Below are 15,597 nucleotides of genomic sequence, written 5' to 3' on the forward strand. Positions count from 1 at the left end.
CTATGCCAAAGCCTCGGCGGCGACCCCGCCCCAAGGGCCCGCCCCATTGGCCGCCGCCTTTGTGACGTCACTGCATGCAGCCCCAACCCTCCTCGCGTCCCTTCCCGGGGCTGCCCGCTCCCTTTCCCTCTTAGTTAGTCCGATGCCGACTATAGAGCAATAATGCGCACTGCATGCGAAGCTGCCGCCGCCTCTAGAGTTACTGAGAATCAGGTATCCCCCTGCCCTATCCACCCCATAGGCCCCTAGATCAGGGACATTGCGCGGGGCCGGACGCGCAGACTTTCTTCCCCTCCTCCTCCCTCCCCCCCACGGCAGAGCCCTGCGGGTGTAATGGTTCCAGGGGCAGGGGCAGGGTGGTTGCCCCCAAGACCCCTCCTTCAGTCATCCATCACCCACCGACTGTTCATTGGGCACCTACTATGTGCCAGGCCCGCTGCAGAGTCGGCCAGGGATGCAGCGACCTGCAGGGATGCATGTTCGCGACAGGGGTCCATCAGGTATGGGTGGGCCAAGGAGGGCTGCATATGCAGAGAAAGGCCTGGTCCCTAGACCCAACCCTGCATCCCCCTTACCTCTTCCCTGCCCCAGCCCGGGTCCAGTGCTGGGTGCAGTTGGGCTCTACCTTTGACTTGCGCCTGGTGTTCTCAGCTCAGGTGGCACAGACCCAGGGCCCCAAGGCCCAGCACGACCAGGGCCACCCATACCAACTCTCGGTCCTTCCATCTTCTGGCCACCTGGGCTCTGCCGTGTGGGGCTGGGGCCCCAGGCCAGACAAAAGGTGCACGCTGGAGTGTATGAGCTGGTCAGCCCCATCCCAGTGGGCACCAAGCTGCTACCCAGCTGCACCTGCAGGATCAGACTGAGGGCCCAGCACAGCAGGGCCCATATCCCAAACCCTCCACACCACAGCTCCCAAGACGGGGCCTGCCCTCTTGTGCTGGGCACACCCGCATGCACACGCACACACAGGCGCCCCACCCTACCCCCACACGCCTGTCTACCTACCTAAGGAGAAGGCCAGAGGGCCATGGGCCGGCCAGGGTCTCCTGCTTCTCCCTACACCCCGCCGCCGTGGAAAGCCATGGGCCCCCTCCCGCCCCCATAACTAAGCAGCACAATAACCGACTTAGCGAATTCAGGTAGAAGGAACGTTTAGGTAGCACCTATTTTGTACTGATTCTAAGAGTAGGGCCCGAGATGCGGGGGCCCTCGGGTGGGGGTTGCGGCCGCCGGCCTGCCCCGCCCCCACCCCCGCCTGCGCCCCGCCGCCTTGTACATACTCCCACCCGGAACAGGCCGGGATTTTTACTCGGGCCGTGCCCCTCTTCCGCCCCCGTTTGGGGCTGGGCCGGCCGGACAGACGGACGGACGGACAGACCTCCTTCCTAAGCACAATAGCACCAGCTCCCCGGAGCGCCGCACCTCCACGAGGAGAATAAATGCCACTCTTGATAGAACCTGGAGTGTCGGGTTGGTGTATCCAGTGCCGGGCCCATGCCACAGGGGTGCTGGGGTGTCTGGGGGTCATCTTCCCAGTCGGGCTGCCTCCCAGAGGCAAGGCCGGTGCAGGCGCAGTGCTGGGGATGGCAGCCTGCCCACGCAGCCCTGGGGTCAGGTCACTGCCTTTGTCAGGGTGCGCCAGCGTCCCTTTTCGCAAGCGGGCTATCTTCTTCTACCCAGAAGGGCCAGCTTGGCAAGACAAGCCATGGGAGAACTCCCCTGAGGGCAAAGCAGTTGGCATTTGTCCTGCGGCGGGTTAATCTGTTCTGTGCCAGGAACTGAGGGAGCTAAGGGTCTCCAGCCCAGAACTGATCTAGGGTTGCCCCGGCAGGTTCAGCAGAGCCTACAGACCTATGGCCTACTCTCCCTGTAGGGGCTCCTGCTGCCCCTGGGGCCTGACAGCCACCAACAAACCGTCCTCAATGCCAGTGGAGGAAAGCGGGACAGCAGAGGGTGCGAGGTCTAGCCCCTTACTACTGTGTGCTGCCCACATCCTGACCCCTCACTGTCTGAGGGGTCCTCCATGGACAACTGACCCATGCTGGTTCTGGGGAGGTGCCACCCAGGGGACAGAGAGCCTTCCACAGCCACCCACAGCCCTTGAGTTCAGACAGGATGAATCAAATTGAGATGAGGGGTGGGACTGTGCTGGTCAGGGACAGCCCAAGGACAGGGACCCCCTGTCCCAGCAATGCCTCCTGATACCCAGGTAAGCAGGCATGAGCTGAGAGGTCCAAGGTCTTTGGAGACATGTAGTCAAACCAAGTCATCCCAGAGCCAGCTGTCTGAACCCTGGCAGGAGACAGGTCTGCCCAGACTTCATCAGGATGGACAGCAGGGGAGCCTGACCTGCAGTAGGTCAGCCTGCAGGCTGCTCAGGGTGGGGCTCACATGGAGGTGGATACCCTCTTCTGGGGAGCACTGTCAGCAGTAATAACCTCAGGAGTGAAAGTCCCTGAGAGGTCAGTGTCCAGATCCTTCTGCCCTGGGATTCTTGACTTTGACTGTTCCCAGGCTGGGGTAGGCTTCATAGCACAAATCACATATGAAGAATCAGCCTCAGGGAGAACAGCTTATCCAAGGCCTGCCTTTGACACAAGCCCGCCCCCAATACCCCACCCACCCTACACCTGCAGTCACACCTGGGTGAGGAACGCTCATTTCTTCTCAGCTTCTGGATCTAGACCCGGTATCTTGGCCTTTCCATGACCCTGAGGGGCAATGGGGTGGAAGGATGGAATCTGCCTCCCCGAACCCTGGAACGAGTTCAATCTTCAGTCTGTACAGATTTCCATGGACAGGACTTTGCATCCCAGAGATCGGGCAGCACAGACTGCTGACCACCATGTCCCATGTCTCCCAGCTGGCCAGACCCTTCGCAGGACTCAGGGGCCTGCCTGTGGCACCTCAGCCACAGGCTGAGCTTCTAAGCTCTGAACCTCTTCCAGCCAGGCCTGCAAGGCTCCTGGCCTCTAGTCTCCTAATCAGTTGCTGCCCCTGGCAGGGAAATCCCCACTGAGCTTTCTTCGACAACCGTCTTGTACACCTTTGTCACCAAGCAACCCCACCTACCTTGACCTTTCTCCTCTCCCCTGGTGCCCGGGGCTTCATTTTCCCCTGGACCCTGAAGTAACTGGCGATGTCCGTGGGTTCTAAAGCAGCTGCGCTGACCCTTTCCCAATCCCAAGGCCCCGGCCTGGTCCACTCTCTCCCACAGGCTTCCCTCCCTCCAGGCCCCGCCCCTGCCGGTACTGGCTCTTCCTTATTGGTGCTCTCACAGCCCGTGCCTGCCTATTAACTGGCTGTCCTGCTCTCCTCAAGCTCTGCTCCAGTGCCCCGCTGGAATGGTCCTCCCTGGTGATCACTCGTCCACTCTGGTCGCTTCACTTCTGCTGCCACTTGCCAGCCAATGGCTTGGAGCTGGACATGGACGCAGGCAGCCGGTTCCAACATGACTCTTCACCCTTTGTTGACTACTGTACTCAGGCTCTCCAGGCCTACTGGGAACCTGAGTCATCAATCTCCTCTGACAGCCTGGGCGGGTCCTGTAGTTCTTGGCTTTGTATTGGAAGGATGGTGCAGCCAGACGGCACGCAGAGACTGGTGGGCGCGCATGGCAGAGCTCCCAGGGCTCACTCCTACGCTCCAGGCTCCTGAGAGGACCCTCTCCTTCTTTTGCCCTCCCTTGGGATCAGTATTCAGAAAGGCCTTGCTCTGCCTGGCCCAGGCCAGCCAGTGAATAGGCGCAAGTTTTGAAAGACTGGGTAGGAGACGAGGTTGAGTCTGACTCACGGAGGTAGGGCTGCACAGGCATGTGGGAGGGGCTCTCCTGCCCAGTAAGGGCAGCCTCTTTGGCAGGTTACTCAAAGACACCTGCCAGGTAGCCCCAGCCTGCCAGGTAGAGATGCCAGGCCGGTATCAGTCCCAGATGGCTCAGTGGCAACAGGAATGTGTCACCAGGGGCCCAGGCACTGTGGTGGTGGAACAAGGGTGAGGCCAGCAGGAAGGCGGTGGCCAGTACACACGGAGAGGTCGCTAACCTTAGGCTGAACCTCTCGGTTTATTTGCTTCTTGAGAGGCACTCTTCTTAGCCTTGCTCACCTGAGGAGTGAATGGCTAATGGGTTTTGCTGCTGGGTAAACCTGGCCTGGGCCCCCAGTGAACTCTCGCACCCGGAAATCCAGGATGTTCATACTCCATGCCCCGTGCGAAGATGAGTGTCAAGCTAAGGTGGGAGGCACACTTGCCCGCTTGCGGGCTGCACCGTGCGGTCGTGCAATGACATGGAAGCCTCTGGGTCTCCGCGATCCGGCACCCCAGGCTCCCTACGCCCCGGCAAAACTAGGCCGGGTGGAGACGAGGGAGGCCCAGCAAGTCTGCGGACGTGGGCGAAAGGGGGGCCGGGTGGCCAGGGCGTGGCCACTCAGGGATGGGAGTTGGGGGCTACACCTTCCCTATCCCTGCCCGGGCACCTCGAGGCGGAGTCAGTGGGAAGGGCGGGCGTCCCAGGGACACGGGGCCTGGGGCTTTTCTCCTGCTCCATCTTTTGGTTTGGCGCTTGTTTGAACAACCTAAGCCGAGGAAAAGCAGGTGCTTCTGCGGTGGTAACTAGAGGGCTCGCGGAGATCAAGTGCGCCCCGACGTGCGCTCGGGAGCCAACACGCTGGGTGGTGGGCGAGGCGAGTACCCACGGACACGGCCCCTGAGCCCCGGACACTAACCCAAGAGGCACTTCGTAAGTAGCCTACACCCCATACTCCGCCCCTGGCTGAGCAATGGCGAAACCCTGTGTTTACAGACTGGGACGAGAAGCAGGGAAGCGGTCGGGGGAGGCCCGCCACTGCCAGGAAGCCTGGCAAATTCCGTAAAGACACTCAGACCCGCGGGAAGGAAGGTTCGTCACGGCCGCACGGCCGTAGCGGCGCTCTCGGATGTGCGGGGCGACAGCGGCTCCCAGGGTGCCCCGCGCGGGGCGACCACGACTCCCAGCGTGCCCCGCGCGGGGCGACCACGACTCCCAGGGTGCCGCGCGCGGGGCGACCACGACTCCCAGGGTGCCTCGCGCGCCCGCGGACTACAAATGGGCGCGCGCCCCAGCGGCTGGCCAGTTAGGGGCTCCCAGAGCAGCGAGACCGCAGCTTCTGGGCGGCCTGGAGGGTGCGCGCTGATTGGCGGCCCGGGCCAGCGCGCGGGCTACGGCGTCCGGCAGGGGGCGGTGGCGGCGGTTGGCCGAGGGTCTGGAGGCGGGGCCGCGGGCCTTGGGTGCTGCGAGCCCGGCGGGCCACGACTCTGCCGGGACAGGTTGCTGGTTGAGGCCATGGGCGACCGCGGCGGCGCGGGCGGCTCCCGGCGTCGCAGGACGGGTTCACGGCCCTCGAGCCAGGGCGGCGGCGGGCCCGCGGCGGCGGAAGAGGAGGTGCGGGACGTGGGCCCTGGGGGGGACGCGCCGGAGCCGGCCCCGGCCCCCGACAAGGACAAGAACGGAGACTCCGACATGGGTAGCGGCCACTGGGATCTGAGGTAGCGAGGCGCTTCACCCCTAACCTCTGACCCCTGCCCGGGACGCTCCGCAGTTGCCCGGGCATGACCGCAGCAGCGCGGGCTCCGAGTCCGAGAGCCTGGCTCCCGGACTTCGCGTGGACAGGTGTGCCCCTAGGGCCCCTGCGGGGGAACTGAGGCATAGGGGTGGAGAGTCACTTGCCAAGGTCACCCACGTGGGAGCTCAGAGGGGAGCCGGCAGCAGTCCAGCTTCCAGACCCCCCACCCCTCCACACGTCCTCAGGCGGGTCCTCAGGCTCTTCCTCAGGGTAGCCCGGGACCCTGGCCCCTATGCACAAGTTTTCTCTGTCTGCAAGGAGCTGGGTGGGGTCAGGCGGTTTGTAACTAAGGAGGTCCCTCCTGAGGGCTATGAGGGGTGCCTTGGCGCCTGGGAAGTCTCCCAGGGGACGACGGTGGCTCTGCTGGGGAGGCAGCCTGCAAGGGAGGCAGCCCGCAAGAGACTGGGACTGCCTGAGGGATGGGGACAGGGCAGTGTGAGTGTGTTTCTTGTCCCTGCAGAATCTCCCCAGAGTTGTCTTCATGGGGGTCCCTCCCTCACCCAGAGCTTGGCTGGCCTGGGGCCCTGCTTCCCTTACCAGAACAAGTGTCTTCTTGCAGGGACAGAGTTGGGTCCTGCACTGGGACTTTCACCCCCTGGTTGGAGTACAGGGGAGGGGCTCGAAGTGCCCCTGGGTGGGCACCCTGTTTAGCTGAAGGACTGACAGGAAGGGGTTGGGAATCAAGCCTGGCTGATGCGGAGGACCTGGAAGGCCAGGGTATTGGTTCCCTCCTTCAAGCCAGCTCCAAGTGATCCCTTTGCCACCTCCAGCCTCCTTCTCCCACTCCTGGCCTTCACTCTGGCCCAGGTGTCCTCGGGGGCTTTGGCTTTGGAATTGCCTTTGGGGCTAGAGGTTATCAAAGAGGAAGTGGGCAGTTGGTCAGTCTGCTAGCAAGGATTTGCTCTCGGTAACAAGAACAGAGGCTTTCTTCACTATACTGAGAGGGTGGGTGAGGGTAGCTGGGGTCCTTGCCCTTAGGGTGCTCACAGTCCACCTGGAGATAAGATAATCTCAGCACTGAGCAGTCTGAGCAAAGGTCAGACCGGGAGTTTGTGAAGGCGCTGTGGCAGAGGAGGGTGGTTTTCCTGAGGGGGTGCTTGCTTCCTGTGGGTCTGGGGTGGTGCTGAGGGAGGCTACAAAGGACAGGAGGGCCTTAGAGTACCCTCTCCTAACTGCCATCCAGGAGGCAGGGGCATGGCTAGCATGATCTCCTGGAGAGGTGGCAGGAGTTGCTGTCCTTTAGTGTAGGACGGAGGTGCTGGCTTTGGGCCACGTTCCCGCTCTGGGATAGGCATTCGCTTCCTTGCTCTGCCAGGGCCAGGTGTCCAGAAGCCTTGCCTATGCTCCTGATGGTTTGGCTGAGTGAGTGGCAGCCCTGTCTGCCCAACCTCAAAGTCTGGGCCCCCTGGGAAGCGGAGCAGGAGCTGCCATGGATGGGCCTGCCCCAGGGCTGGAGAGGGACCTGGCAGTTATGGCCCCCTCCTGGTTTCCAGGTCATGCAGACTATGTGTGCTTGTTCCTCAGACGCCCATGTCAGAGGGCCCAGGGGGGCCGATAGGGCCAGGCCTTGCTCTGGTTGCCCTCCTGGGATTTGGCCCCTGCGCCTCTCCTCCTTGTCTACCTCCTCTCACCTGTCTACCCTCCCTTCTGCTTGTTGCCTTTCCTTTCCCCATTCCTCCTTACTCCCTGGGCTCCAGGCCTCCTCCCCTCCCTACACTTCCTGCTCACCTTGGCTTGGGCAGATGGGTAAGGCTCTGGGTGTGAACTCATTTTTTCCCACCCATGGCAAGGTGTGGCTGTGGGGCAGGAAGGAGGGGCACCGTACACAGTGCCCTGTGTCCAGGACATCTGGCCCTTGGTTCATGGGCACTCCACGGAGGGCCTTCTGGTTGCAGGGCTCTCCCAGGGTGTTTGTTCTGGGATGTCCTGTTTCTTTTTCTCCAGCAGGGTCTGAGGATGTGGAGAGCCCACCTCATCACCTTATATCCCAGGGGTCAGTCCAGAAGCTGGGTGAAGGAAGTGCTGGGGAGGTGGCCGCTGGGAGGACAGCTGACACTCTGTCCCCTCTTTGCTCTCCTTGTCCCTGGAGCTGGACCATGTGGTCCCCAGGTGTGATCCATACTTAGGGGCTGTGCCCCTGATGAGCTTTAAACTTTGGGAAGCCTTAGTTTCCTCTTGTGCCTACCTCCCAAAGCTGATGTGAGTGTTGAGTGAGGTGACACTTGTGGTGAGTTACAATGGCCCTGCTGGTTGGATGGACCTGGGGAACAAGTGTGGGACTGCTAGAGGGCTGAGGTGTGGGTGGCCCTGGTAGTAGGGGAGAGGGTGACATAGATCGCTCTGGGTGTTGTGGCCAGATCCCGCCTGTCTGCCCTCTGGTCCACTGCTGACTGTACCGGCAAGGCTGGACCTTGTGGGTTTTGGTGGATAGTGGGCTTCCTTCCCTGGGTCTCTGCTGCCTGGGGTTGGGGATGGTCAGGAGCCCTGTGGAGGGACCCCAGGAGTGGCTGTGGGCAGGTTGGGGAGGGCCTTGAGTGCCTGACAGCAGGGATCTGAAAAAGTTTTTATGATGTTGTTTGGTGTCAGATTTGGAAAGCAATACTCCTTCCCCACCCCTGTTTTCATCTTCCAAATGGCTGTAAATAAAACCAGCATGGTCTTCTTGGTGACAAGGGCTGATGTTGTTGTGAAACGTTTGGTGGGTGGGTGTTGACGTGCAGATGAGGGTGGCAGGTTGTGGCACAAGGTGGCCCTGGGACGGCTCCAGTGAAAGTGAATGGGCTCAAACTTGGCAGAAGGGCTGGGGAGGCCCCGTATAGTGGACAGGCCCAGAGACTGTCCTCTCTGGGCAGTGGGGCCTTGGACCTCTGCTTGCCTCGCAGAAAGGCGGGTGCAGAGTCTCAGGAAGAAGAGGGCCTCGGGTGGCCTCACTGCAAGGTCCAGGACAGACCGGGAAGATGGATACAAGGAGGCATGTGACTGGGAGAAGCTGGTGGGCCGGGTGCAGTGCAGACCTTGCCTCCACCAGGCTGCAGAGTGCAGAGTAGCATTTCAGCCTTCCCAGCCCCTTACTTCCTAGGTGGGGCTGTCTAGGTGTTGACCGCAGCCATAGTGAGGCTTGCCATGGAGGGATTGTCGGCCCTGAGAGGACACCTGTGCTACGGTGCCCCTGCTGCGTCCTCCTCTGAGTCCACTTCTCCTGCCTGGGTGCCTCAAGAGGTGGAGATGTGTGTACACAGGAGGGAAGGGGAGGCCCTGGCCTCATGACTTACCAAACCGGAGGCCTTGCTCAATGCGGTGTGGGGCTTCCTGGTAGCATGGCAGCTAGGGTAGGGTGGGGCAGGCTGAGTGAGCCAGGAGCTGGGTCTGGGCCTTGCCCCAGCCACACTGTGGCCCTTCCACTGCCTCTGTGTCACCCTGAGGGCCAGGCAGCAATGTGAGGGTCTGCTTATATTTCCCTTGCCCCATTAGTAGGTGGGAACTCTCCTGCTTCTGCAGGAGACCTCCCTACCATCAGGCCCCTGGCCCCTGGGTGGGCTCTTCTCGGCCCCCTCAGCCTGGGCAGGAACATAGTACTGAGCCTGTGGTTGAACTGGGACAGGTTACACTTTTTCAGAAACAGTTGGAGTCTGCGCGGATGTATGAGGGCCCCTGTCCCCAGGAAGGAAGGTGCATGTGGGTCCAGGTGCTCACTCACACCTGCATGGGCCAAACCTAGGGAGGACGTCATCTGAGGTGGGGGCCCCTCAGTGCGCTGGGCGGTAGGATGGGCTAACTGAGCAAGGCGGGTTCAGCCCCTGCCCCCACCTCTGTACAGAATTACCTGGTGGGCCTCCAGATCCCTGCAGTGGACTCTTCCTGTGGGCCCATCACCACTCTGTAGCCATCGTGCATGGTGGCAGCCAGAGGCCTCTGGGGAGCGAGGATGGGCTCTTGGCCATGGAGTACCATGTAGCCCTGGGCTAGGCAGGGCCAGCTCTCCTGCTCCTGTTTGTGGCATGACCCTGCCTGAGAGCTTGGCCCTGCCTGGCCCTTCTGTGATTGTGAATGGGGAGGAGGATGTGTGGGCAGAAGGGAGGGCTGGGTGGGGCGTGGACCATCCTGCTGGGCTAGGAGGGACCAGAATTACTCCGAGGGAGGGCCTGGGGTCTGCTGTGCCCTGGGCCCCGGGCCCCAAGGCTGGCTCCTGAGGGGCTGGACTTGGCTGGGTGTTTCTTGGGTGTCTGCTGGCCTCTGACTTGTCTGAGCTTGGAGGATTGCAGGGTTCGCACAACCCGGGGTCTTGGCACTGCCTTCCTCTGAGAGGGTGTGTTTCCCGCCCACCAGGTGCCACCGCCTGCAGGATTCTTTGTTCAGCTCCGACAGTGGTTTCAGCAACTACCGTGGGATCCTGAATTGGTGTGTGGTCATGCTGGTGAGTAGGGCCCTAGGCTGGTGGGGGGAGAGTGATGGTGGTCCCTGCAGTGGTCACACACTCGACTCTCATCCCGGTTGAATCCCAGAAGCAGCAGGTGTGAGTGGTCTTGAGGGTCCAGAAGGAGTTTCTTCTGCTGTTCTGAATGTCCCTTGTGGGTAGGGAGTCCCTGCAGGCCTGGCCTGGGGGGAGCGGGGGTAAGCTCTTGGGTGGCTGGGGTAAGCTAAGGATGGCTCTTGGGTTTGGCCTGGCAGCTCCAGGCCCTGACTCTGAAGGCACCCAGCCTCTCTCCCTTGGCTTTGGTCCTAGGCACCCCCCAGGGAGGGATTAGACGGAGCCCTTGCCTCTGCCTCACCGTGTGGCATGGTCCCTGCTGGCACCTTGTGGGGGTGGGGCCAGCAGTCCTTGCCCAGAAGCAGCTGGAGTCCAGGGCTCAAAGGGGCAGCCCACGGGGTGGGGCGGGGGGGGGCAAGGGCCTGTCTGGGCCCAGCCCCACCACTCAGGCTGATGTGGCCAGAGGCCTTTGACCCTTGCCCTGATATCACGACCTCTGTCTCGGGTGTGGCTCCTCTGGTTACCCACGTGGAAAGGGCTCTAGGCACACCCACAGCCTCCCTGCACGTGGGCCTAGGAGGCTGTCTATGGAGCTGTGGCAGGGGTGGTGGTGGTAGTGGGAGAGTGGGGACAACGCTGTCTGGTGGGTGGGAAGATGGCTGGGCAAGGGGCAAGGGGACAGAGGGCCAGATGCCTGCCTGAACCTAAGGAGGTGTGTCCTTGGCCTCTGGAGGCCATCCCTGGCCTGGGGTGGGTTTGTAGAGGGTGGGTCCTTGGCAGCCCATGGAGGGTGGGCCCTCGGCAGCCTGGGCAGCACTGCCTGCTCCCTGCAACCCTTTTGGCCTGCCTGGCCCTTTGGTGCAGCCCCAAAACCTCTCCCCTGCTTCTGGTGCCTCACTACCCTCTTGCTGAAGGAGATGTGTATCCTCTGTTGGGGGCTGCTTGCCGTGTTCCCTCTATGGCCTGGGCCTTGAGGTGAGCACTGCCCACTAGCAGCTCCGGCTCCTACCTGTTTGGTGTGGGCTTTCAGGACAGGCCACCACCAGGCATGGTAACAGCACATCTGTGCCTGGCAGGTCAGGCTGGTGGCTGGGGGAGGGCAGGGCCCCTATGTCTCTCAGCTTGTCACCTCCTTGTGAAGCCTTCCCTGACCAGCCAGGTAAGCCAGTGTCCCCTGGCCAGCATCACTTTTCCCTAGTATCTACCATGGGCCCTGGTTGGGGCCCGAGTTCAGGGCACTTGGCAGGGTCTGCATTATGGGACAGAGTAGGAGACCCTTGTGCCTGCAGAGAGAAGCCATTCCCCAACCCCAGGCCAGAGCCAGGAGCTCATCCTGATGGGGGTTCTGTCCTTGGGAGCTGCTTTGGGGCCGTGCGCCTGGGCTTGGAGTGCTATAGGATAGCAGAAGAGGGGCAGGGATGTGAGTACCAAGTGGCACTCGGGGTTCAGCTGCCTAGCCCCTGAGACTCTGGTCGGCTTCTTCTCCCCACTCCCCAGGGTGTGGCTGTCCCCCGGGCACTGCAAGGACATCCTTGGGTCTCAGGTCCCTCACCAGCTCAGTGGGACAGATGAGGGCTGCTAGGCAACGGGTCATTCTGTGCTGCTGCAGACACTGGTATCTAGTGTTGGGGTCGATTCCCTGTCATTGGGGTGATGGGGGCATCGCTGAAGGACTTCCTGTCCCTGCACTAGCGTGGGGTGAGGTGGGTGGTAAGTCTTGGAGCTTGGTGTGTGGGTCAGACAGGGCTGGGCTCGCAGGATGCAGGTTTCCATCCAGACCCAGGGCTCTTGCCCCATAGGTGCTGAGAGGAGCTGGGGGGCAGGGCACCCTGTGGCCAGGGCTAATGGGCCTGTGCCCTTCCTCTCTCTTGCAGATCTTGAGCAATGCACGGTTATTTTTAGAAAACCTCATCAAGTGAGTGTCTTCCCCAGGGCCCTGGCCCCGCCCCTGAGGCCCCCACCTGCTCAGGCCCTCACCCCCCACCCCAATCCCCAGGTACGGCATCCTGGTGGACCCCATCCAGGTGGTGTCTCTGTTCCTGAAGGACCCCTACAGCTGGCCTGCCCTGTGTCTAGTTATTGGTGAGCTGGGAGCCAAGGAAGGCCTCGGGTGGAGACGGGACAGGGCTTGACCGGGGCCTGAACCTGCCCTATGACACTTACATCCTCAGTGGCCAATGTCTTTGCTGTGGCTGCGTTCCAGGTGGAGAAGCGCCTGGCAGTGGTAAGCAGCGCCCTTGTGCCCCCTGCCCTGCCCAGAGGTCTGCTCTCCTCACTGGGTCTATGTTTCAGGCTGCGTGTAGCTCTCCTGGGAGGGGCTGTGCCCCAGGCCTGGAGGCCCTTCCCCAGGGAGACCCTTTGCCTAGGGAGTGGGGGCACTGGCTGAGCACTCTGCTCCCCCCCACCCACCCCAGGGTGCCCTGACGGAGCAGGCAGGGCTGCTGCTGCACGTGGTCAACCTGGCCACCATTCTCTGCTTCCCGGCGGCCGTGGCCTTGCTGCTTGAGTCCATCACTCCAGGTGTGCCCCTTCCTTCATCCCACCCCTGTCCCAGCCTGTCTCCGGGGCCCACAGGAGAGACCCAGGCCCACCCAACGCAAGGACTGTGCCTGTGGCTGCGGCTCTCCTGTGGGCGGTGTGGGAGGGCTGCGGCCTGAGCCTGCCTCTCCCGCAGTGGGCTCCGTGCTGGCTCTGATGGTGTACACCATCCTCTTCCTCAAGCTGTTCTCCTACCGGGATGTCAACTTGTGGTGCCGAGAGCGAAGGGCCAAGGCCAAGGCCGGTGAGGGGCTGCCTGGGGCTGGGGCCTGAGAGCTCGTGCCGCCTGCCGCGGGGCCGGAGCTGGGCAGCAGCAAGGCCTCACCCACCCCCCTCCTTGCTTGTAGCTCCCGCAGGTAAGAAGGCCAATGGGGGAGCTGCCCAGCACCCTGTGAGCTACCCAGACAACCTGACCTACCGTGGTGAGCACCCTCCCCGGGGCTTGGCTGAAGGGCGGCAGGGGAGGAACAGCATGGGCTGGGCCTTGCCGTGCTAGCCCCAACCTCCTGTTCCAGATTTGTACTACTTCCTCTTTGCCCCGACTCTGTGCTACGAGCTCAACTTTCCCCGCTCTCCCCGAATCCGAAAGCGCTTCCTGCTGCGGCGGCTCCTTGAGATGGTGAGGGTGGGGGCTGCCCGTGGGGATGGGACGGGGCAGACTGCTAGTGCTGGGAGGCTCAGCCCGCTACTCTCTGCTTCCTCCCTCAGCTGTTTTTGACTCAGCTCCAGGTGGGGCTGATCCAGCAGGTACGCCGAGCCGGGCTGGGCTGGGCTGGGCTGGGCCGGGCCGGGCCGGGCCGGGCGGGTCGGGCTGGGCCAGGCCGGGCTGGAGGGAGAGTGCTGTGTTGCCGGGGCACTGACCCTGTGTCCTCCTCTGCAGTGGATGGTCCCCACCATCCAGAACTCCATGAAACCTTTCAAGGTGAGCGGTCAGGCTACCCCATGGTGGGGTGGAGGGCAGCTGGGGGCAGCTCGGGGACCAGCTGAGCTCTGTCTTCTGCAGGATATGGATTACTCACGCATCATCGAGCGCCTCCTAAAGTTGGCGGTGAGCAGCACGGGTGGGTGGGGTGGGGCGTGAGCCGGGGGCGGTGGGTGGGGTAGCCTGCAACCTGTGCCTGCCTCCCCCCACAGGTCCCCAATCACCTCATCTGGCTCATCTTCTTCTACTGGTTCTTCCACTCCTGCATGAACGCTGTGGCGGAGCTCATGCAGTTTGGAGACCGGGAGTTCTACCGGGACTGGTGGTGGGTGGCCTTGGGTGTGGAGCTGGGGGCTGGGCTGCGTCGCGGGGCAAGCCGGTCACTCGCTACTCTCGACCCCTAGGAACTCTGAGTCTGTCACCTACTTCTGGCAGAACTGGAATATCCCTGTGCACAAGTGGTGCCTCAGGTGGGTGTGGGCGTGGGCACGGTGGGCGGGCCGCTGCGTGCGTGGACCCAGGCACCGGTCCCACGGCCCCCTCCCTCCACAGACACTTCTACAAGCCCATGCTTCGACGGGGCAGCAGCAAGTGGGTGGCCAGGACGGGGGTGTTCTTCGCCTCGGCTTTCTTCCACGAGGTGAGTGCTCTGCAGGCGCGACCCGGCTCGTTCCGCGGCAGGTGCGGCCGCAGGGACGGCTGACGCCCCGCCACCCCCGTTGCAGTACCTGGTGAGCGTCCCGCTGCACATGTTCCGGCTCTGGGCCTTCACGGGCATGATGGCTCAGGTGAGCGTGCCCTCCTGCCCCCAGCCTCTCCCCCGGGCCCCGGGTGCAGCCAGCCCTCGGGTCACTCGCTGTGGCCGGCTGACTGTGGCCCCGTGTCTCCAGATCCCCCTGGCCTGGATAGTGAGCCGCTTCTTCCAGGGTAACTACGGCAACGCGGCGGTGTGGCTGACGCTCATCATTGGGCAGCCGGTGGCCGTGCTCATGTACGTCCACGACTACTACGTGCTCAACTACGAGGCCCCCGTGGCGGGGGCCTGAGCTGCTCCAGCGCTGGGCCTCACCGCCACCATCTTCACCTCACTGCCCACGGCCAGAGCCTGCCCCCACCTGTGTGCTGTGGAGGGGGCGTGGCTGTCCATCGCCTCCTCCCAGCCCCCCGGAAGGCTTCTCTGCCCCTATGGGGCTCCTTCCTGCCCTGCTCAGGGATGGCAGACCAGGCACGGGCCAGTATCCCGGGAACCTGTGCCGATCCTGCCCTGGGGTCTGAGGGGATCAATAAAGTGCTGTCCAGAGTGGCTGCCCTCGGCCTGCTGGGGTCGTGGGGTGCCGGTGCTGCTCCCGGGAGGGGGTCTGAGTCCCGACGGCCTTAGGGTGCTTGTACCTTCTGGGGTGCTGTGTCCTGGCCAAGGGGGGGGGGGAGGACGGCCACGGTGCCGAGGAGGCCGCCGCCTCCCCCCAGCACTCCTCTCTGCATCACAGGTGGCAACCACCCTGCCCAGCAGGGCCCAGCTGAGGTCGCGTCCTGTCCCGCCACTGCCCTTGTTCATCTTGTGTGCGCATGCGTGTTGGGGGGGGGGGAGCAGCTCAGAGCTTTGCGGTCCCTGTGCTGGGGTCTTGGAAGAGGGTGCCCAAGGGGACCCTGCCAGCAGGGGACCTTGGCTGGGGGCAGTGGCTGGAGTCTGGTGTGTGTATGAGGGTCAAGAATCAGAACCAGCAGCCAGGCTGGCAGAGCTGTGTGTCTGGTGCTGTTCTTAGGCTGTGGCGCTCATAGTGGCTGAGTCCACAGACCCTTGGGAGGTGGGGGGGCTCTGTGTCTCTCGGGTGAGGCAGGTTCCTGGCCCAGTCCTTGACCCAGGTCTCCCTCGTGAACACATATATCCATGCAGAGACTTGAACACCAGCTCCCTGCCCCTCCCTCGGACCCGGGAGGAACCCTCAGCTCCCCTGGGTTTGAGCCCTGCCCGCCCTGCGCAGCTCCTAGCCCTTCCCCACTCCGTTCTCCTTGCACTGGGCTGGGCAGTTCACACGTGCAGCCTGAGCGTGGCCCTCAGGAAGCCCTGC

The 15,597-nt window shown here is 62.9% G+C and overlaps 1 protein-coding gene across 3 annotated transcripts; it reads left to right on the forward strand.

The window, feature by feature from the left end:
- Nucleotides 1-17: 17 nt before the first annotated feature.
- DGAT1 (diacylglycerol O-acyltransferase 1) lies at nucleotides 18-14,828 on the forward strand. 3 transcript variants are annotated; one of them, XM_087864484.1, is made up of 18 exons: nucleotides 18-213; nucleotides 2,213-2,361; nucleotides 9,927-10,014; nucleotides 11,943-11,983; nucleotides 12,065-12,150; nucleotides 12,240-12,292; nucleotides 12,483-12,588; nucleotides 12,743-12,850; nucleotides 12,954-13,028; nucleotides 13,122-13,225; nucleotides 13,315-13,353; nucleotides 13,487-13,528; nucleotides 13,610-13,654; nucleotides 13,741-13,853; nucleotides 13,933-13,998; nucleotides 14,081-14,168; nucleotides 14,254-14,316; nucleotides 14,419-14,828. In XM_087864484.1, exons 1-18 carry the CDS (start codon nucleotides 163-165, stop codon nucleotides 14,572-14,574), a joined length of 1,473 nt encoding a protein of 490 aa, XP_087720610.1. In that variant the 5' UTR covers nucleotides 18-162; the 3' UTR covers nucleotides 14,575-14,828. The 3 variants fall into 3 exon arrangements, with proteins under 3 accessions (XP_087720610.1, XP_045633320.1, XP_045633322.1); XM_045777364.2 differs by lacking the exons at nucleotides 18-213; nucleotides 2,213-2,361 and adding an exon at nucleotides 5,127-5,523; XM_045777366.2 differs by lacking the exons at nucleotides 18-213; nucleotides 2,213-2,361; nucleotides 11,943-11,983; nucleotides 12,483-12,588 and adding an exon at nucleotides 5,127-5,523.
- The last annotated feature ends 769 nt before the right edge of the window (nucleotides 14,829-15,597 follow it).

The sequence above is a fragment of the Ursus americanus genome, chromosome 9, assembly GCF_024610735.1.
Source record: "Ursus americanus isolate L20-20 chromosome 9, mUrsAme1.1.p, whole genome shotgun sequence".
In the NCBI taxonomy this organism is placed as follows: Eukaryota; Metazoa; Chordata; class Mammalia; order Carnivora; family Ursidae; genus Ursus; species Ursus americanus.

Excerpts from the sequence above, each read along its gene's own strand:
- DGAT1 (XM_045777364.2), top strand. The coding sequence starts at position 5,321 with ATGGGCGACCGCGGCGGCGCGGGCGGCTCCCGGCGTCGCAGGACGGGT. Across the intron at positions 12,151-12,239 it reads TGCCCTGTGTCTAGTTATTG|TGGCCAATGTCTTTGCTGTG; the intron begins GTGAGCTGGGAG and ends TTACATCCTCAG. Across the intron at positions 12,589-12,742 it reads GCTTGAGTCCATCACTCCAG|TGGGCTCCGTGCTGGCTCTG; the intron begins GTGTGCCCCTTC and ends CCTCTCCCGCAG.